This window comes from Eriocheir sinensis, chromosome 62, assembly GCF_024679095.1.
Source record: "Eriocheir sinensis breed Jianghai 21 chromosome 62, ASM2467909v1, whole genome shotgun sequence".
Lineage (NCBI taxonomy): Eukaryota > Metazoa > Arthropoda > Malacostraca > Decapoda > Varunidae > Eriocheir > Eriocheir sinensis.
The window spans coordinates 5298534-5320438 of record NC_066570.1 but is presented as its reverse complement, the minus strand read 5'-3'; the positions used below and the strand labels follow the sequence as shown (position 1 = coordinate 5320438).

Genomic DNA, 21905 nt, shown 5'->3' with positions numbered 1-21905 from the left:
GGAGTGTGCAGGAGCTAAAAAATTACTAAGGCTTTCAACTTGCTATTCTCTAGAGGAGTGTGCAGGAGCTAAAAAAATACTAAGGCTTCCAACTTGATATTCTCTAGAGGAGTGTGCAGGAGCTAAAAAAATACTAAGGCTTCCAACTTGCTATTCTCTAGAGGAGTGTGCAGGAGCTAAAAAAATACTAAGGCTTCCAACTTGATATTCTCTAGAGGAGTGTGCAGGAGCTAAAAAAATACTAAGGCTTTCAACTTGATATTCTCTAGAGGAGTGTGCAGGAGCTAAAAAATTACTAAGGCTTCCAACTTGATATTCTCTAGAGGAGTGTGCAGGCAGCTAAAAAAATTACTAAGGCTTTCAACTTGATATTCTCTAGAGGAGTGTGCAGGCAGCTAAAAAAATTACTAAGGCTTTCAACTTGCTATTCTCTCTCTAGACAGAAACCACACGGCATAGAAGTCGGCCAATCCGAATATACTGTACCAAGAGGCGTTACTTCATGAATACAAACTCGGCTAATGATTTTTAATGCTTTTCCTTTGATTATATATAGTTAAAGGGTTTGTCATTTCCGCAGGCAGGTGTAAGGGAATGATTACCAATACCTCAGGCTGACTTACCTTTCATTTCATTGATTTGTTAAGAGAGGAAGACTAACGTTAAATAGTCTAGCCTCCACCCTGAAAAAAGCCGCCCCGCCCCGTCTATAATGCATCAAATAAATAACTCTGGACATGTGTAGTAGTAACGGTTCTTCCATTTAGGATGACCGAGAGCGTAGGGAATAAAACATCAGTCGAGGAAAGATAAAATACTGTTACACAAGATACTGATATATATACCCGACTGCAAGGTTAGGTCAGGTCAGGTTAACTAGAGACATGTGGACGGAGATAGATAGATAGATAAGCAGATATGGGTATAGACAGGTAGATAGATAGAAAAAAAATCAATACCCGGTTCTTAGGTATCATGTGTAGATCGATTGGCCTCTTGTAGTCTACCTAAGAAGTATTAGTCCAAAAATAGAGTAATATATATGAAATAGAAAATACTAATAATAATAATGTGATAATAATAATAATGGTGATGACAATGATGATAAAGAATGAAAAAAATGTAAATAATCGTTAGTTTCGCGGTAAAGAACAACTCGATATCGTTTTATTTCACGTAAGATAGAAAAAAAAACAATAATAAAAACAATAGATACTAATAATGATGGTGATAATTATAAAAGATAAAAAAGATAGCAAATGATCGTTAGTTTCGCGGTAAAGGACAACTCGATATCGTTTTATTTGGCGTCTTATCGGAGCGGAAAATTCGGGTCCAAAAGACAATTTTGCCGCGGCCAGAGTCAACGATTTTGCGACCTCGTTATCTCGAATGTCTGTCTGTTTCCTTGCACAACACACACACACACACACACACACACACACACACACACACACATAACATACAATCCGCCTTCATTTATACTGGTCTGGTGTGTCACTCTCTCATAAATTAGTTTGATGGGTAAACGTAGCTTTCAACTCTCTCTCTCTCTCTCTCTCTCTCTCTCTCTCTCTCTCTCTCTCTCTCTCTCTCTCTCTCTCTCTCTCTCTCTCTCTCTCTCTCTCTCTCTCTCTCTCTCTCTCCTGTCACTTTAATTTCCCGCCCTCACTCTCCCTTACATTCCCTCTCTGACCTTCCCGTCTCTCCCCGTACTCTCCCGGGACCCTCTCTTTCGTCCCTTGTATCCTGCGTCCCTCTACTGTCCACCGTTTTTTTTTCTTTTTTTTACAACAGAGACAGCTCAAGGGCACACAAAAAAGAAAACAATAACAACAAAAAAAAGCCCGCTACTCGCTGCTCTCAAAAAAGAATCAAAAGAGGTGGCCGAAAGAAAGGTCAACTTCGGGAGGAGAGGTGTCCTGATACCCTCCTTTTGAAAGAGTTCAAGTCGTAAGCAGGAGGAAATACAGATGAAGGAAGATTGTTCCAGAGTTTACCAGCGCGAGGGATGAAAGAGTGAAGATGCTGGTTCACTCTTGCATAAGGGGTTTGGACAGTATAGGGATGAGCATGATTAGAAAGTCATATGCAGCGGGGCCGCGGGAGGGGGGAGGCAGGCAGTTAGCAAGTTCAGAAGAGCAGTCAGCGTAGAAATATCGATAGAAGATAGAAAGAGAGGCAACATCGCGACGGAATTTAAGAGGTAGAAGACTATCAGTAGGAGGAGGAGAGCTGATGAGACGAAGAGCCTTAGACTCCACTCTGTTCAGAAGAGCTGTGTGAGTGGAGCCTCCCCACACGTGAGATGCATACTCCATACGAGGGCGGACAAGGCCCCTGTATATGGATAGCAACTGCGCGGGGGAGAAGAGCTGGCGGAGACGATACAGAACGCCCAACCTCGAGGAAGCTGATTTAGCGAGAGAGGAGATATGAAGTTTCCAGTTGAGATTTTGAGTTAAGGATAGACCGCGGATGTTTAGTGTTGAAGAAGGTGACAGCCGAGTGTTGTCGAAGAATAGGGGATAGGTGTTTGGAAGATTGTGTCGAGTTGATAGGTGGAGAAATTGAGTTTTTCAGGCATTGAAGGACACAATGTTCCTTCTGTCCCAATCAGAAATGATAGCAAGGTCTGAGGTTAAGCGTTCTGCAGCCTCCAGTCTGGAGTCGTGTACTTCCTGTTGAGAGGGTCCTCTATTGAAAGAAGTTGAATAATGCAGAGTGGAGTCGTCGGCGTATGGGTGGACAGGACAGTTTGTTATGGAAAGAAGATCATTGATGAATAACAGGAAGAGAGTGGGTGATAGGACAGAGCCCTGTGGAACGCCACTGTTGATAGGTTTAGGGGAAGAGCAGTGACCGTCTACCACCGCAGAGATAGAACGGCCGGAAAGGAAACTGGAGATAAAGGAACAAAGAGAGGGATAGAATCCGAAAGAGGGCAGTGTAGAAAGCAAAGACTGGTGCCAGACACTATCGAAGGCTTTCGATATGTCTAGCGCAGCAGAGAAAGTTTCACCGAAACGGCTAAGAGAGGATAACCAAGAGTCAGATAAGAAAGCAAGAAGATCGCCAGTAGAACGCCCCTTGTGGAATCCATACTGGCGATCAGATAGAAGGTAAGAAGTGGAAAGGTGCTTTTGAATCTTCCGGTTAAGGATTGATTCAAAAGCTTTAGACAGACAGGAAAGTAAAGCTATAGGGCGGTAGTTTGAGGGATTGGAACGGTCACCCTTCTTAGGCACAGGATGTACAAAGGCATACTTCCAGCAGGAAGGAAAGGTAGATGTTGATAGGCAGAGACGAAAGAGTTTGACCAGGCAGGGTGTCAGCACGGAAGCACAGTTTTTAAGGACAATAGGAGGCACTCCATCAGGTCCATAAGCCTTCTGAGAGTTGAGGCCAGAGAGGGCATAGAAAACATCATTTGGAAGAATCTTAATAACAGGCATAAAGGAGTCAGAGGGGGGATGAGTAGGAGGAATATGCCCAGAATCGTCCAGGGTGGAGTTCTTACAGAAAGTTTGAGCGAAGAGTTCAGCTTTAGAGACAGATGAGACGGCAGTGCTGCCGTCAGGGTTAAGGAGAGGAGGGAAAGAGGAAGAAGTGAAACTGGAGGAGATATTTTTGGCTAGATGCCAGAAGTCACGGGAAGAATTAGAAGAAGCAAGGTGTTGACATTTTCTATTAATGAAAGAAGTTTTGGTAAGTCGGAGAATAGATTTGGCACGATTCCGGGCTGAAATGTAAAGATCAAAGTTAGCGGGAGTTCGAAGGCTCTGGAACCTTTTGTGAGCTGCCTCTCTATCTTTAATAGCACGAGAACAAGCATGATTAAACCAAGGCTTTTTAGCATGAGGAGTAGAGAAAGTACGTGGAATGTATGCCTCCATTCCAGAGACAATCACCTCTGTGATGCGCTGAGCACACACAGAGGGGTCTCTCTCCTGGAAGCAGTAATCATTCCACGGGAAATCGGAAAAGTACATCCACAGGTCGTCCCACCGAGCTGAAGCAAAATGCCAGAAGCATCACCTCTTCGGTGGGTCCAGAGGATATACAGGAGCGATAGGACAGGAAACAGAAATAAGGTTATGATCGGAGGAGCCCAACGGAGAGAACAGTTTGACAGAGTAAGCAGAAGGATTAGAGGTAAGGAAGAGGTCTAGAATGTTGGGCCTGTTAGTGTTTAGCTGACCCGCCTTTCGAGAAGTGATTTAATAAAGAGTAGTGTATGAACCTGCCTGTCCACTCTATACTGCCGGCCCTGATTATATTTTATATTTTTTATGTGCGATCCACTGCAGCGAAAACTTGGAAATAGTGAAAATAAACACAAACCAAACCAAAGAAAAGAGAGCATTCATACTACCCATAAAAAAGTGAACGAAAGGCACCAAAAATAATTTTGAGAAAAACTTTAACCTGCAGATCATAGAGCGAAGGGAGGAAAGCTCGCGAGGAAAATATCGAAATAGCTCGGAGGGAAAAATAAAGGAAAATAAGAAAAAGATAAAAAAATCCTCGCTTCCATTTAGATGAAAGTTATTGGGAGCACAAGATTAAAGGGGGGAATATAGAAGAGATATTCCAATGGTTTGATTTCATTTTATTTATTTATTAACGCGAATTAAAACCCAACAAACAGCCTCAGGGCGGCTCGGGTCACTGGGAACTAAGAAAAAAAAGAATAATAAAAACAAAACAAAATAAGTGAAATAAAATAACAAAAATAAGATAAATAAAAACAAGAATAAAGCCGTGTATATAATATTATCTTCCCGGCTATTGTTATTGTTGTTATTCGCATTCAGTTTCCTCATTTTAATAACGCCTATTCATGCCCGTCCTCTCTCTCTCTCTCTCTCTCTCTCTCTCACGCACATTTTTCCATTTGCTCTCATTTCTCATTTCTCTTTCTTGTCCTTATTCCCCTCTTTCCTCTATACTCATATTTAACTTTTTTTTCCCATTATTTCCTTCTATGCTCTCCATCTTTTTCCTCTCCACCGTTCCTTTACTCTCTACTCATCACATTCTTTTCCAATTTACTTTTATTTATCTCAATCCGCCTCACCGCCCTTCCATTTCTTACACGTTTCTGGTTTCCTTCTTCCCTCCTCTTCATGTGTGTGTGTGTGTGCGTGTGTGTGTGTGTGTGTTCGGAATGGTTTAATCTATGCACATATGATTTCACACTCTCCGCTCCGGGCATCCGACGCTTTAATCACTTCACTTATTTTTTCAGTGATTTTATGAGCAGCGGGAAAATTTACGGCAATGATTTCCGACATTACGTACGGGGGTGGGGGTGGGGAGAGAGAGAGAGAGAGAGAGAGAGAGAGAGAGAGAGAGAGAGAGAGAGAGAGAGAGAGAGAGAGAGAGAGAGAGAGAGAGAGAGAGAGAGAGAGAGAGAGAGAGAGCATAATAAAAATTCACAGCCAATATAACAATTTTTGCCTAAATTAACGCTTGGAAAGGTCAACTAATTAACTAAATATCAACTAACCTTCGTGACTCGCAAACCGTCGGAGGAAAAACACCAAAGCAAACAAGGAGTGGCTGGGGGCGAGACGGGGAGGTAAGTAAGGCTTGAGTTGAGTTTTTTTTGTGTGATTCTTGATAAATAGCCGCATGAAAAGTCGCAAACTCCTCCCACATTTGATAAGGCTTTGGCAGAGGTTGTGGGTGGTAGTATTTCCATGGGCAGCACTATAAGCCGAGTAGCAGGGGACGAGGCGAGGCGGTAAGGCTTGGAGTTGAGTTTATTTTGATGATTCTTGATAAATAACCGCATGAAAAATTGCAAAAAGAAAGTTTGGAAAGTTTCGTTTAGTCGGCGCAACATCTGTGGTCATGTGCCGGAGAGAGACAGAAGGGGAAGAAATTATAGAAGAAGGGAACAGATCTTTGGAGACGGGACACAACCCCCGATTAATACCTGGTACCCATTCACTGTTGGGTGGACAGGGGCGTAGGGTGAAAGATCGCAAACTCCTCCCACATTTGATAAGGCTTTGGCAGAGGTTGTGGGTGGTAGTATTTCCATGGGCAGTGTTATGTGCCTAGTGATAGTTTGACAAGGCTTCTGCGCCATGAACGTAAAAAGACATAAGAACCAGACTCATCTCCTTTGTGGCTTGGAAAATATTTGTGACAGTCGAAAACGTCTCAAAAAGCGGGTCTAAGTTATATAGTCAATCTCAGGATAATGATGCTAAACAATATGGAAATTCCCCTTAAAAAAAAAACTATCATGAAAACGATAATATAAAAATGAAAATATAGATATGAAAATAAAAGTGAAAACTATAATGAAAATAATGAAAATGAAGCGATGCATAAAATTTGGAAATAAAAAAAGGAAAAAAGAAAAAAAAGAACAATGCAGCCCCCCTTCTCCTCCTCTCCACACTTTCCTCCCTACCCTCTCTTTCCTTCTCTCTCCTTTTAGCTACCTTTTCTCTATTTTTCCCTCCATACCTTTCACCTTCCTCCTCTCATCCCTTCGTCTCTTCTACCTTCCCTTTTTCCCTCCTCCTCCTCTCTACCTCTCCCTCCTTCCCCTCATCTTTTTCTCCCTTCTGCCCATACTTTCCTCCCTCTCACCTTCCATTCCCTACATATTCTCCTCCCGAAATTGACCTCTCTTTCGGCCACCTCTTTTGATTCTTTCTTGTAGGAGCAGCGAGTAGCGGGCTTTTTTTATTATAGTTTCCTTTTTTTGTGCCCTTGAGCTGTCTCCTTTATTGTAAAAAAAAAACATATTGGAGTCTACCAACAAAATAAACCACAAAAAATGTATATAAATCAACGACTTTGGGCTCCCTTTCGTCCCAGTCATCAGGGTCCGTGTGTGGTGGCCCCTGACTAAACCTTCCGACAGGCGGGATCAAAGGGAGACACGGCCCCCGGATTTGAGCCTCTGACAGCTGGAAGGGCACATGTCAGGGAGGCTTCGATGCGTCAAGCCGGCGAAGATCAGGTAAGGACACATACAGGTAGATAGATAGGTAGATAGATACTGATGGAGAGGTAGGTAGGCAGATATAGATAGACAGATAGGGATGGATGGATCGATAGACCCTTCATGTACACTTGTGAGGAGATGTCAAGGTACATATGGGGATAGGGAGGGAGGGAGGGAAAGAGGAAAGGGAGGAAGATCAAACGTATGAAGGGAAGGTTAGGTGAAGGAAAGGAAGGGGTGAAGAGAGGAGGGGAAGGAGGAGGATATTGAGGAGGCGAAGAGCAGGAAGGCGAGAGAGGTATGGAGGAAAAAAAAATAGAGAGAAAAGGTAGGTAGGAGGAGAGAAGGGAAGAGAGAGGAATGCAGGAGGGAGGAGAGTATGGAGAGAAGGACGCGAAAGAGGAGAGGAAGAGGAAGAGAGCTTGCAAGAGGATAACATGGAAGGGAGGAAGAGGGAGGAGAGAAAGAGAAAGGGAGGAAAGGAGGAACGACATAATAGCGGATCAGTTGTGGCAAAGGAGGCAATTTCTGAGCGATGAGAGAGGTTAATAGATAGATAGATAGACAGATAGAGAGAACGGTATAAGGTAAAGAATTAGGATTTGAGACAGGTAAGAACACACACAAATATACGTACATAGGTAACACACACACACACACACACACACACGGGTACTCACATCTTTGGGGGTCCTGTAGTAAGCTCGGCGACGCTTTAGCTTAGTTTTCTTGCCTTTGTCTGCCCGCTTGTTGTTCCTGCTGGGGGAGGGAGCGGTGAGGACGAGGAGGATGATAATAGAAATAATAATAATAATAATAATAATAATAATAATAATAATAATAATAATAATAATAATAATAATAATAATGATAATGATGATAATATGAATTACTACTACTACTACTACTACCATTACTGTTACTACTACTTCTACTACTACTACTACTACTACTACTATTACTAATACTACCACTACTACTACTACTACTACTACGAGATAGATTGATTGATATATTGAAGGACAGACATATGGATTGAGACAGAGCGAGAGCGAGAGAGAGAGAGAGAGAGAGAGAGAGAGAGAGAGAGAGAGAGAGAGAGAGAGAGAGAGAGAGAGAGAGAGAGAGAGAGAGAGAGGTCAGCAAAGGGTTATATATATTGCCAAAAACGTGATAGGAGTAGAGTTAATCGCTGCACAGAATTTTTACACTGGGCGGTGGAGCGAAACTAAAAATATATACGTAAAAAAAAAAAAAAATGCGGTGTGGCCCTCGGCTCACCTACAAGCCAATCAATCTTCAAACAGATTTATATGTACTGTACTCTTTCATCTGCCTTCCTCCCCACCTACCTACCTATCAACCTATGTATGTATGTATGTTTGTATGTATTTATTAATCTCTCTATCTGTCTCTCTCTCAGTTCATCTATATCTAACTTGCTAACTGACTGATTGACTAACTCTTTAGCTAGCCAACTCATGTATGAACTAAGTAACTGACTGACAGACTGACTGACTGACTGACTGACTTGCACTAACTGACCTATTGACTGACTGACTAACTGACTACTGACTAATTGCCTGACTGATTGACTGATTAAGTGACTGACTGGCTGACTGACAAACTATTTAACTAATCAACTCTGTCTATCTATAAGTCTATCAATTTCTCTTTCAGCTATTTATAAATTATATCTAAATATTCAAATTGTCTTTCCATATGTTTAACGCTATCAAAGGTTGAGAGAGAGAGAGAGAGAGAGAGAGAGAGAGAGAGAGAGAGAGAGAGAGAGAGAGAGAGAGAGAGAGAGAGAGAGAGAGAGAGAGACACACACACACACACACACACACACACACACACACACACACACACACACACACACACACACATGAAATTATAATGACTAATCGTGTTGTATTTTCTATTGTATATTTTCCTAATCCTTATTTTATTTTGTTACTTCTTTCTTTCTCCAGTCTTATCCCTCTTATCTCCATGATTCCCTCCATTTTATTTATCTCTCCTTTCTCTCTATATTTTTAGTTTCTTCCCCTCTCCATCATTCCTCCCCCTTCCTTCTTCTTTTATTTTCTCTTTCAAAGGGTTGTTTATCCTCCCCTCTTTCCCTCCTCTCTCCTCCCCTCTTCCCCCTCGCTTCTTCTTCCATTTTTCACTTCGCCTTTCCTCCCTTCCTTTTCCTCCCCTCATCCTTCCTCCCCTACCTTCAATGGAATTTGGGGAGGTCATTGTCCCTCTCCTCCCTCTCCTCCAATCCTTCTCTCCCCTTTCCTTCCCCTCTTTCCTCCCTTCCCTTCTTCCTCTCATCAATATAATTTCGAGAGGTTATTGCCCCTTCCTCCTTTCCTCACCTTTCTTTACCTTTCCTTCCCTCCCTCTGCCTTTTCTTCCTTCCACTCATTTTGGTTTAGGAGTTTTTTTTCTTTTCCTTTCCTTTCATTCATCCTTTCTTTTCTTCTCTCATTTCTCACACTCATTTCTTTCGTCACTCTCTCGCCCACTCTCACTCACACGCTCATGCTGTCAATCACTCACTCACTCACTCACCTTTAATTTCCCCTCACCCTTCCTTTCCTCCTACGTCACTCGTTTACTAAGTTACTTCATCACTCACCCGCCCACTCTCTCACTCACTCACTCCTGTCCTGCTCTCCCTTTCCCTTCCCTATCACCCTTCACTCTTTCACACTCAATCACTTAACTCATTTACTTTCACTCACTCATTCACTCTTCCCCTATATTCCCTTTCCCTTCCCTCCTGTATCACACTGCACTCTCTCGTTCACACTCCCAGTCACTCACTCTTCCACTTTTTCTTTGTCACTCACATTCTAAGTCACTCATTCACTCTCTCATCTCAGTCTCTCTTATACTCACTCATTCACTCTCTCACACTCACGAACTCAGTAATTTTCTCTTTCTTTCTCATAGTTACTTTCACACACTAACTAATTTACTCTCTCCTATAATCACTCACTAACTCACTCTCTCACTCACTCATTTACTCTCTACCCCAGCCACTCACTCATTCACACACTCCTAGTCGTTCCATCGTTTATTTCCTTCCTCACAGCCACTCTCACGCTCTCAGCTGTCTCACACCCTCACCTCTGCTTGGGTGGGTCGTGTCCCTGGCTAGTCTCGGTGTGGGGGTCGTCCGTGCCTTGGTCCTCCTCATAGTCTGACAGCTGGTTGATATGCGGCAGCGAGATGGCGGCGGAGGCGGCGGACTGGGAAGCCAAACCTGGGGAAGAGGAGGGAGTGTTAATAGGCGAGGGAGGAGAACAAGGAAGGGAAGATGGAGTGGAGGGAGTTAAGGGGTTATTACACTGGGCAAATTTTCCGTGAATCTTCAGTCAAACCACGATTTCCGCTAGCGTGGTTCTCATTTGTTTCTTGTTATTGCTGATGATGATGATGGTGAGTAATACCGTCGTCCTTCGCTAAAATCTATCGTTGCTTTGGAAGATCGTGGACACGTCAGAAAACCACAGAAATATGAAAACCACGCCAGCGGAAATCGTGGTATGACTGAAGATCCACGGAAAATTTGCCCAGTGTAATAGTCCCTTAAGACAGTTCAGTTCGAGGAAGGACAGAAGAGGATGAACGAAAGGAGGATAGTGAACAGGACTGGACTGGGCCGAGCCAAACGTGGGGAACAAGAGAGATAGGAATGAGTGATTATAGGCGAGGGAGAATGACAAGGAAAGGGAAGTACATTGAAGTATAAGAAAGTTTGAGGAAGGAGAGAAGAAAGGATAGTGAAAATGACGACGGTGAAGCCAAACGTGAGGAAGAGGAGAGAGAGGAATGAGTGTTTATTTATGGGCGAGGGAGAAGTACAAGGAAGGGAATGTGTGTATTGGAGCATAGTAAAGTTTGAGGAAGAAGAGGAAAAGGGACACTGGGGAAGATGACTAGACAGAGATGCCAAACTTGGGGAAGAGGAGAGAGAGAGGAATGAGTGTTTGTGAGCGAGGGAGAGGTACAAGAAAAGGGAAGTGTGTGTATTGGACAATAGTAAAGTTTGAGGAAGGAGAGGAAAAGGGACACTGGAGAAGATGAGAAGACAGGGAAGCCATGCCTGGGGAAGAGGAGAGAGAGGAAAGAGTGTTTATTTATGGGCGAGGGAGAAGTACAAGAAAAGGGAAGCGTGTGTATTGGACAATAGTAAAGTTTGAGGAAGGAGAACAGAGGAGGAAGACATGGAAGAAGGCGAATGTAGACAGAGGAAGAAATACAGACAGACAGACAGACACAAAAGATAAGAGAAAAACATACAACCAGAAATATTAAAGCACAGACAGATAGAAAAAGAGAGATGAATAGACAGAGATAAAGACAGGTACACAGACACACAAAAAGAATAGAGAGAAACATAACCACCAGAAACTAAATAACCGAATACTGTAGCAGCAAAAATATCGCCCGCCTTCCTTCCTCCCTTTCCTCGCAACTCCCGCAAGGACACAAACAGGAGAGCGGCCGAAAGCGAGTTCTGGCGCAAAACAAAACATCGCTCCAAGATAGGCTTCGTAAAATTCGTATCAAAACAAACAGACGGATGCTGCTACTACAACAACAACTACTACTACTACTACTACTACTATGGAAACTTCTATTAACACTGATATTACTACTACTACTACTACCATTACTACTACTACTATTACTACTACTACTACTTCTACTATGGAAACTTCCATTAACACTGATACTACTACTACTACTACTACTACTACTACTACTACTACTACTACTATTACTACTACTACTACTATTACCACTACCCCCACGAGCTCACTCTCTAGTCCATTCATTACTCACTAAATTACTTATACAATCAATCAACTTATTCACTTAGTCATTTACTCAATTACAAACTCACTCACTCACTCAATTATCCCTCTCTCCCTCCCTCCCTCCCATTCTTCCTTCCTCTCCCCCCTCTCTCCCTCCCTCCCTCCCATTCTTCCTTCCTCTCCCCCCTCTCTCCCTCCCTCCCTCCCATTCTTCCTTCCTCTCCCCCCTCTCTCCCTCCCTTAATGCCTCGTACAAATCCTTTCCTAATGTGCTTGTTTTTCTCGATGTGACAAAATGCAGAGAGAGAGAGAGAGAGAGGCGAGTGTGTTATTCTGGGCTACCCTAAATCTCTCTCTCTCTCTCTCTCTCTCTCTCTCTCTCTCTCTCTCTCTCAAGTACACAAACGCACTAAAGGCGATGTGTGCTTGTTTTCAATATTCAAACCTTTACCCTCAATCTCTCTCTCTCTCTCTCTCTCTCTCTCTCTCTCTCTCTCTCTCTCTCTCTCTCTCTCTCTCTCTCTCTCTCTCTATCTATCTATCTATCCATCTATCCATCCATCTATCTGTCTATCTATCTACCTATCTATCCATCCATCCATCTATTATCTATCATCGTTATCCATCTTTCTATCGTTATCTATCTATCTTTCAATAAAGCTATCTATCTATTTTTATTATTTCATCTCCTTTCCTATATCTTTTAGTGTTATATTTGTTCTATCAATCAATCAATCAGTCAATCAATCAATCAATTAATCTACCTATCCATCTATCTATATTTCATCTCCTTTCCTTATAGCCTTTACTGTTACATTCACTCCCGGCCCTGCCAGTGACGCCTCCGCCTCCCCAACACAACCATTATATTTACCTCCAGTCCACGCCGCCGCCTAAACTAATGAGAACACACCTGCTTGGCTGCCTGAGACACCTGTTCTAATCTGTTCGGCAATAGTTTGTACCGCGTGAGGCATAGCAGCTACGTGTGTGTGTGTGTGTGTGTGTGTGTGTGTGTGTGTGTGTGTGTGTGTGTGTGTGTGTGTGTGTGTGTGCTCTCCCTTCAATAACGTTCGTGTTTCTTATTGACACAGTTGCTTATCGATTGCCTGATTCATTTAGTTTCTGCTGTTATCATTGTCAGAGTAAATACAGGACTTAAACATTGACAATGGTGGTGATGATGATGATGATGAATAGTATAGAGCTGGTGAGTACAATGGGGTTTTGGTGATGATAATGGTTGTGATGATGTTCAATACAAAGCGAGTGGCTGCAGTGAGGTGGTGGTGGTGGTGGTGACGGTGGTGGTGGTGGCGGTGATGGTGGTTAACGCAGAACGAATGGCTCTAATGGGCTATAAATGATGATGACCAACACAAGTTTTCCTGTAATATTTTCACGACACTTGATATCTTCCTCCACAGTGATTTTGCTGTGTCTGGAATCACGGGACAGAAGCACAAGTGTTCCTCCCTCGGCACGCGCCGCGCCCCTGAGCCGGACACTGTTCCTCCTGACGAGTCCATCGCACTGTTCATCTTCATAACATTATCAGTCGGAAATTCTTCGTTTTTGCGATATTTTCCCGTAGACTTAAACTCACTACAGTCGGCGTCTGCGAGTCTTTTTTTTTTTTTTTTCTTTAACAAGAGAGGGGCCGCGAGGGCATGAAGCCCCCTTACCAGTCAAATTGGATGACATTTGTTATTTAGTTTACTTAGTTTCGATGACAGCCGGAGATTACTTTGGCCGTGCAGGAGGCGACTAAGGCGGCCGAGATTCGTTAGTCACTGGGACCTTTGTCCTCTTACAGATATTTATCAGCATACATCTTTGTAAGTTACTCTCGAATAAGAGCCACAGCGACGAGCTCACTACATTTTAGCTTCCCCGGTCGCGAGGGAGCCGCCGCCGCACAGAGAAAGCGAGCCTTAGTGGGGTGGCTTAAATAAATCCTCGCGTGCCACTTGACGAGCCTGGTGGGCCGCGTCCCAGACGAGGGGCCAACCTGGGCCAGGCAGAGCAGGGGGATGCCTCACGCTGCCCCCCACACGCCTAGAGGCCCGGGCCTGCACGCTGCACGCCTCCACACGCTGGCGGAGTGTACTCCCTGCTCCCGCCCGACGCCCGACGCGGCCCCGACACCTTTGAGCGCTGATTCACGAGCTGTGTAGCAAGACGCTTCCTTCACACGTTATCGGACCCCACACGCTCTCCTTGCTTTTCACAAATATACAGAGGTGCTGTAGACAATTACGGCTACTTTATAGCCACACACCGAGGCATAATCTTACAACATAAACACAGGGCCATACATGACAGGCCAGACACAGCGCACACAGGTAACAAGTTAAATATCATTCAACACAACTCACATTCACACGTGACGGTGACACACAGTAAAACAGGAACCGTAATACACTTCCTCGTGAAAAGAGCAGCACGCATTTCGACAGTGACAGGAACACACATGAATATACACACACAGAAAAATCAGGATATATTACAGCCTGAGACGAAGCTCAACATACACGGGTGGAGGTGGAGAGGGAGTGGAGTGCGAGCGCCAGACACTCGGGGGCGGTGCAGGAGCCGCGAGTCGGATTATAACAAGGAAAGATGGATATAAGAGAAAGGAAAGCAGTGGCGATGGGTAAACTAAAAAGATCTATACGTATGTGAAGAAACTTGAGAGACTTACCCACGTGGAGTTTCTTTACACTTGTGATCAAAGACAGCAAATGTGACACGTGACTAGACGCCTCCCCTGCACCCATCTCACGACCCCCACCCCACACACCCGGCACCCAGCCACCCCGCCCCACACACCCGGCACCCAGCCACCCCGCCCCACACACCCGGCACCCAGCCACCCCGCCCCACACACCCGGCACCCAGCCACCCCGCCCCACACACCCGGCACCCAGCCACCCCGGACCAGAAGCACACCTCAGCACCCAGCCACCCTGACCAGAAGCACACCTCAGCACCCAGCCACCCCGGACCAGAAGCACACCTCAGCACCCAGCCACCCCGGACCAGAAGCACACCTCAGCACCCAGCCACCCCGGACCAGAAGCACACCTCAGCACCCAGCCACCCCGGACCAGAAGCACACCTCAGCACCCAGCCACCCCGGACCAGAAGCACACCTCGGCACCCAGCCACCCCGGACCAGAAGCACACCTCGGCACCCAGCCACCCTGGACCAGAAGCACCTCAGCACCCAGCCACCCCGGACCAGAAGCACACCTCAGCACCCAGCCACCCCGGACCAGAAGCACACCTCAGCACCCAGCCACCCCGGACCAGAAGCACACCTCAGCACCCAGCCACCCCGGACCAGAAGCACACCTCAGCACCCAGCCACCCCGGACCAGAAGCACTCTCAGCACCCAGCCACCCCGGACCAGAAGCACACCTCCGCACCCAGCCACCCCGGACCAGAAGCACACCTTAGAACCCAGCCACCCCGGACCAGAAGCACACCTCTGCACCCAGCCACCCCGGACCAGAAGAACTCTCAGCACCCAGCCACCCCGGACCAGAAGCACACCTCCGCACCCAGCCACCCCGGACCAGAAGCACTCTCAGCACCCAGCCACCCCGGACCAGAAGCACACCTCAGCACCCAGCCACCCCGGACCAGAAGCACTCTCAGCACCCAGCCACCCCGGACCAGAAGCACACCTCAGCACCCAGCCACCCCGGACCAGAAGCACACCTCAGCACCCAGCCACCCCGGACCAGAAGCACACCTCGGCACCCAGCCACCCCGGACCAGAAGCACACCTCAGCACCCAGCCACCCCGGACCAGAAGCACACCTCGGCACCCAGCCACCCCGGAACAGAAGCACACCTCAGCACCCAGCCACCCCGGACCAGAAGCACACCTCGGCACCTAGCCACCCCGGACCACAAACACACCTCAGCCCCCAGCCACCCCGGACCAGAAGCACACCTTAGCACCCAACCACCCCGGACCAGAAGCATACCTAGGCACCCAGCCACCCCGGACCAGAAGCATACCTAAGCACCCAGCCACCCCGGACCAGAAGCACACCTCCGCACCCAGCCACCCCGGACCAGAAGCACACCTCAGCACCCAGCCACCCCGGACCAGAAGCACACCTCCGCACCCAGCCACCCCGGACCAGAAGCACACCTCGGCACCCAGCCACCCCGGAACAGAAGCACACCTCAGCACCCAGCCACCCCGGACCAGAAGCACACCTCGGCACCTAGCCACCCCGGACCACAAACACACCTCAGCACCCAGCCACCCCGGACCAGAAGCACACCTTAGCACCCAGCCACCCCGGACCAGAAGCACACCTTAGCACCCAGCCACCCCGGACCAGAAGCACACCTCCGCACCCAGCCACCCCGGACCAGAAGCACACCTCAGCACCCAGCCACCCCGGACCAGAAGCACACCTCAGCACCCAGCCACCCCGGACCAGAAACACACCTTAGCACCCAGCCACCCCGGACCAGAAGCACACCTTAGCACCCAGCCACCCCGGACCACAAACACACCTCGGCACCCAGCCACCCCGGACCAGAAGCACACCTTAGCACCCAGCCACCCCGGACCAGAAGCACACCTTAGCACCCAGCCACCCCGGACCAGAAGCACACCTTAGCACCCAGCCACCCCGGACCAGAAGCACACCTTAGCACCCAGCCACCCCGGACCAGAAGCATACCTAGGCACCCAGCCACCCCGGACCAGAAGCATACCTAGGCACCCAGCCACCCCGGACCAGAAGCACACCTCCGCACCCAGCCACCCCGACCCAAGCTCCCCGCCGCCTCACCCATTCACCTTCAGCGAGGCTGTATGTGCTGCGACGCAACCACCGCCTGCTGAACCGCTTCCAGACTCTCTTCCCCAGCAGAATATCCTCCCTGGAGCCCGTGGGCGTGAGAGACGTGAAGCTGCCGGTGGGCGTTACATCCGTGGGCGTTCTGTCGGAGTCGTCGTCGCTGGTGTGGCCAAGGCCCTGAGCGCGTCCATTCTCCTGAGGCTCCGACGCGTCCCTCAGAAGGCTGTCCACGTAAATGGCAAAGTGCCCCGTGTCCAAGGAGTTGCTACGCGGGGGTCTGGCGGCGGGCTGATCTTTCTTGCTCGCCGCGGACTTCCGACGCTTCATCTTATACGAGTGGCTACTTTGCGTTCTATGGAAGTGCATGACAAAGGTCTCCGGGTCGAGTGAGGCGGTGCGGGGCGTGCTGGAGGCGGGAGTTTTGTTCTTGCCTCCGTCAGACCCTCCAGCCCTCAAGCTCCCCGTGGAGGCCGCCAGCTCCATGCACTCCCGGCTCTCCATGCGTCGGTAGCTCCCCACGCCCGCCGGACACACCTCCTCGGCCACCCCCATCTCGTAGGCCGATTTGTGACGCTCCAGGTTCAGGCTACACGAAGATGCTGTGAGTTTGGAGGACGTCAACGGCTCCTCCACTGAGACTCTGCGATGGCCAAGGCTCTCCGCGGCCTCCTGGGACACCGTGCGGGTCAGGAGCTGGGAAGCCTTCGCCACGCCCGCGAGGCAGACGGAGTTGTCTTTGCTCAGCGTCTTCCGCGACCATAACTTGTCCTTGATTCTCTTCATCTTGGGCCTCGTCTTTTCATTACTGACCAACACTGGTTATTCTCTATAGTGATTTTTTTTTACTAAAATCGTGGCGCCGCAACTGCACCGGCCATATGGCGAAAAGAGCAAATTCACATTAAATGTTCCGTTATTTTAAGCACTGAGGGATTCATCTTTTCGGCACTGGCTATTACGTCTTTACAGGAGGAATAAAGGCAAAATTCACACTAAATGCCAAGTTATTAAAATCATTGAAAGTTTCGTCTTTCCATCACTGGCTAACACCGATTATTCTCGAAGAAGAAAAGAAATATATCCATACATGTTCTGTTACTGTAATCACCGAAGGAAATTCACGATAAATGTTCAATCATCGCATTTCATCGCGAGCAAAAAATCGCACACAAAACAACTCAATAATTTTCACCACAGCAAAAATTCACACAAACAGTCAAGATATTTTTTCATCGAGTAGTACTCACTATAATAAGTTTGTTTGTTCCCTCTTTACATGCCTGCCAGCCTACCCACCTGCCAGAGATACCCTTCATTTCCTCCCTTCTTTTCCGCCTCTCCTCCCCCTTCTCTGTCACACCCAGCGTTGCCAAATTATCGTACTCATCCCATTGCATTGTCGTAGTTTCTGACCGATAACAATAGGAAAATACACAAAAAGGATCAATAAATAACAGTTTTAACGCTAACTTTAATATTCTATCGTTGTTTGTGTGGTTGCGGCAGTCTTAGAGCCTATAAATGATAAATGCAATGTTCAGAGTACGACAATTTGGCAACGCTGGCCACACCGTTCATAAGCCTTGCGAGTCATAACCGTTCATAAACCTTGCGAGTCATAACCGTTCATAAACCTTGCGAGTCATAACCGTTCATAAACCTTGCGAGTCATAACCGTTCATAAACCTTGCGAGTCATAACCGTTCATAAACCTTGCGAGACATAACCGTTCATAAACCTTGCGAGTCATAACCGTTCATAAACCTTGCGAGACATAACCGTTCATAAACCTTGCGAGTCATAACCGTTCATAAACCTTGCGAGTCATAACCGTTCATAAACCTTGCGAGTCATAACCGTTCATAAACCTTGCGAGTCATAACCGTTCATAAACCCTGCGAGTCATAACCGTTCATAAACCTTGTGAGTCATAACCGTTCATAAACCCTGCGAGTCATAACCGTTCATAAACCTTGTGAGTCATAACCGTTCATAAACCCTGCGAGTCATAACCGTTCATAAACCCTGCGAGTCATAACCGTTCATAAACCCTGCGAGTCATAACCGTTCATAAACCTTGTGAGTCATAACCGTTCATAAACCCTGCGAGTCATAACCGTTCATAAACCCTGCGAGTCATAACCGTTCATAAACCCTGCGAGTCATAACCGTTCATAAACCTTGCGAGTCATAACCGTTCATAAACCCTGCGAGTCATAACCGTTCATAAACCCTGCGAGTCATAACCGTTCATAAACCTTGTGAGTCATAACTATGCATAAGTATATCATTTCTAAACAATTATTCCCAAACATTACAGGAACTCATCACAGCTCTCGCAGGACAATACACTCAAGTAACAGCACTTCCTCTGCCCTTTATCACTACTTCTTCCTTCCTTCCTTCCTCCTTAGCTATTCTTCTGTATAGTCTACTTACACTAATTTCCAAGGGGCGGGATACATTAATATTACAAGCTCTTCATCAAAGTAACACACACAACGCTTCGGTTTATGTTCATATCACGCTGTTTTCTTCCTTTCTCCATATTTTTTCTTCAATATTATCTCGTCATATTATACACGAATCTTACAAGCACTTCTATCGCATCAACATACAACACTTCAATTTCTGCTATTATCCATTTTTTTTATGTTTCCTTTAAAATTGCTTCTTCCTCTCCCCATATCTATTATCCTATACTATATACTCACTTTAATTTTACAGGCCTTTCCATCAGAGTAACACACATAACACTTCACTCTCCTCTTTCCTTCCTGTTCTCCTTTTATCACGCTTCCTTCATATCTTATTCTCTGTATAATGTGTTTACACTACACGAATCTCACAAGCGCTTCCCCACAGTAGTACAACATTCATTCCTTGCTAATATTACTGCTTCTTCCCTTCCTGTGTTATTCAATGTTCCTTCCTTATTTCCTGCCTTCCTGCATATCTCTATATCTTATCACTGATTTACACGGAACGAGAAATTGCATTGGTAAGAACTTCCGTCACAGTAACACGCAAAACGCTACACTCATTGCTACTCCCCGTGTTTCTTCCTTCTCTGTGATTCTTCCTTCCTCATCTAATCCATATATTATTCTCGCTGATTCACACGGAACGGGATATTGCATTGGTAAGCACTTCCGTCAAACTATCACGCAGATTCGCTCGTTACCGCTTCTGTCCAACGATGCCTGATTATCGTATCAACCACATCGTATTTTCCGTTTATTGACACTTAACTATTTCAAAACATCAATATTTAAACATGAATCTCGTTATTGGGGTGCAGGAGATAGTTCATGGGTCGGAAATGTGTAAATAGAAAACGTTTTGTACGATAATCTGGCAACTCTGCATCTGTAAGTCTGTTTCTTCCTCCTTTCCTCTTTAACTATTCCATATTATCTCCTCACAATGAATTAGAAGGAATGGGATACTGCATTAATCCTCCAAGCACTTCCGTCCCACTAACACAGGGAACGTTTCACTCCTTCCTAATACCACTCACTGCCTATCTTTCCTTTATGTGTTCCTTCCTTCGTCATCTCTTGTATCTTTTTTTCCTCACTGATTTAGAAGGCAGGGGACGGGGCACTGTTAAGCACTTCCATCACGGCAGCACCCACAACGCTACACAGAGAACGCTTTACTCATTGTAAGTACCAGTAACCCCTCCCTTCCTGTCTTCCTTCCTTCCTTTACACTTAAATATCTCTTCAATCTCAGAACACTGCATTGACAAGTACTTCCATCACAGCAACACACACAACGCTTCACTCATTATTAATACCACTGGTCCCTCCCTTCCTGTCTTCCGGTCTTCCTTAACAACACTGCAACTTCCCTCATTTATCATTGTGTCATCTCACTCGTGTTTACATGGATCGGAAGACACATAACATAAGGCAACTCACAAGAGACTTCACTCATTGTTAATACCACTGACCCCACCCTTCCTGTCTTTCTTCACACCACTGCACTCCCTTCCTTTTCGTTTCATCGGCTTTTCACTCGTATTAACAATGATCGCAGGTCGCTACACCTCACTCTCTAGGTCGACTGCTCACTGCTACAACCTGTCACACACGCAGTGCTTCTCTACCACTCTCCCTTATCGTGCTGACTGGCTCTATCACTACTCTTCCGTATGCAGCATCACGTGTCTGTTATCTCCCCGCGCCGGTGTTCTGGGAAGGGGACACCTCACGCCTCGCACTCGCACATAATAACGCATTGATCGGTGCGCCGCGGCTGGTGAGTGCCCGGGCAGAGTAAGGCACTGATGCGGGTGGGTCGCTGTGCCACAGATAGGGAGGCGGGGAAGGAAATGCGTCCGGGTGCGTGGACTCGGCTCTGGCTTCAAACCGTGTTGACTTGTTTTATTTCTCTTCATTCTATCCTGTGGTGAGTATTTTTTTTTTTTTTTTACTCGTGTGTACTATCGTGTGACTGGGTTTTACGGCGTATATTACGTTGTTGTTTCATGGCGCGTGTCGCTTATATTATTATTTTTTGTTTTTAATCAGAAAGAGATATGGAGCACGTACACAAACAAACACACACACACACACACACACACACACACACACACACACACACACACAGGTGACACGTCAAACTATCCTGTTCTAAGTGATGTAATAGTTGCAGTAGAAGTAGTAGTAGTAATAGTAATAGTAGTAAAAGAAGTAGTAGTAGTAGAAATAGTAGTGGTTGTAATTGGATTATTATTATTATTATTATTATTATTATTATTATTATTATTATTATTATTAGTAGTAGTAGTAGTAGTAGTAGTAGTAGTAGTAACCTGTTCAGGCAACATATCAAAGCACTCTACCTCACCAGCACCTCCACCTGCCCTGCCACAAGACCTCCCCTCCCGCCGCGTCACCTCATCGTTTCCTCCTCCGCCACAAAGGAACACAAACCCCAACTCGCGTCTCACCTCGACACTACACACGTCCCAGAAGACAAATCAGGTCGGTACACCCAGACGCTTCCGCTTCTCACATCAAGTATTTCCAAAGGCCAAGAAGGAGATAAAATCGGATTCAAATGAGTGTTCTTTTACGATCAAGGTACAAAAGAAGGATCAAAGCACAACAAGAGCTATAAAACTATCCAAGAAAATGACCCAAACTCCTACAAAAGCCTTGTTAATTATGTAAGCTTGGGCGAATATATGTTTAATAATATGGAGTAAGGGTTATATTCTTAAAGATTTCCACGCCCAAGCACATATATTTGACAAGGCTTTC

At 46.2% G+C, this 21905-nt stretch overlaps 1 protein-coding gene across 1 annotated transcript in view; it reads right to left on the bottom strand.

The window, feature by feature from the left end:
- The window catches only part of LOC126986650 (uncharacterized), a 113388-nt gene that overhangs the window by 71584 nt on the left and 19899 nt on the right, over nt 1-21905 (bottom strand). Inside the window, exons 3-4 of the mRNA XM_050842925.1 lie at nt 10103-10238; nt 7654-7732 (exon numbers count right to left, since the gene is read on the bottom strand). Coding sequence (XP_050698882.1) covers nt 7654-7732; nt 10103-10238 — 215 coding nt within the window. The remainder of the gene's footprint in view (nt 1-7653; nt 7733-10102; nt 10239-21905) is intronic.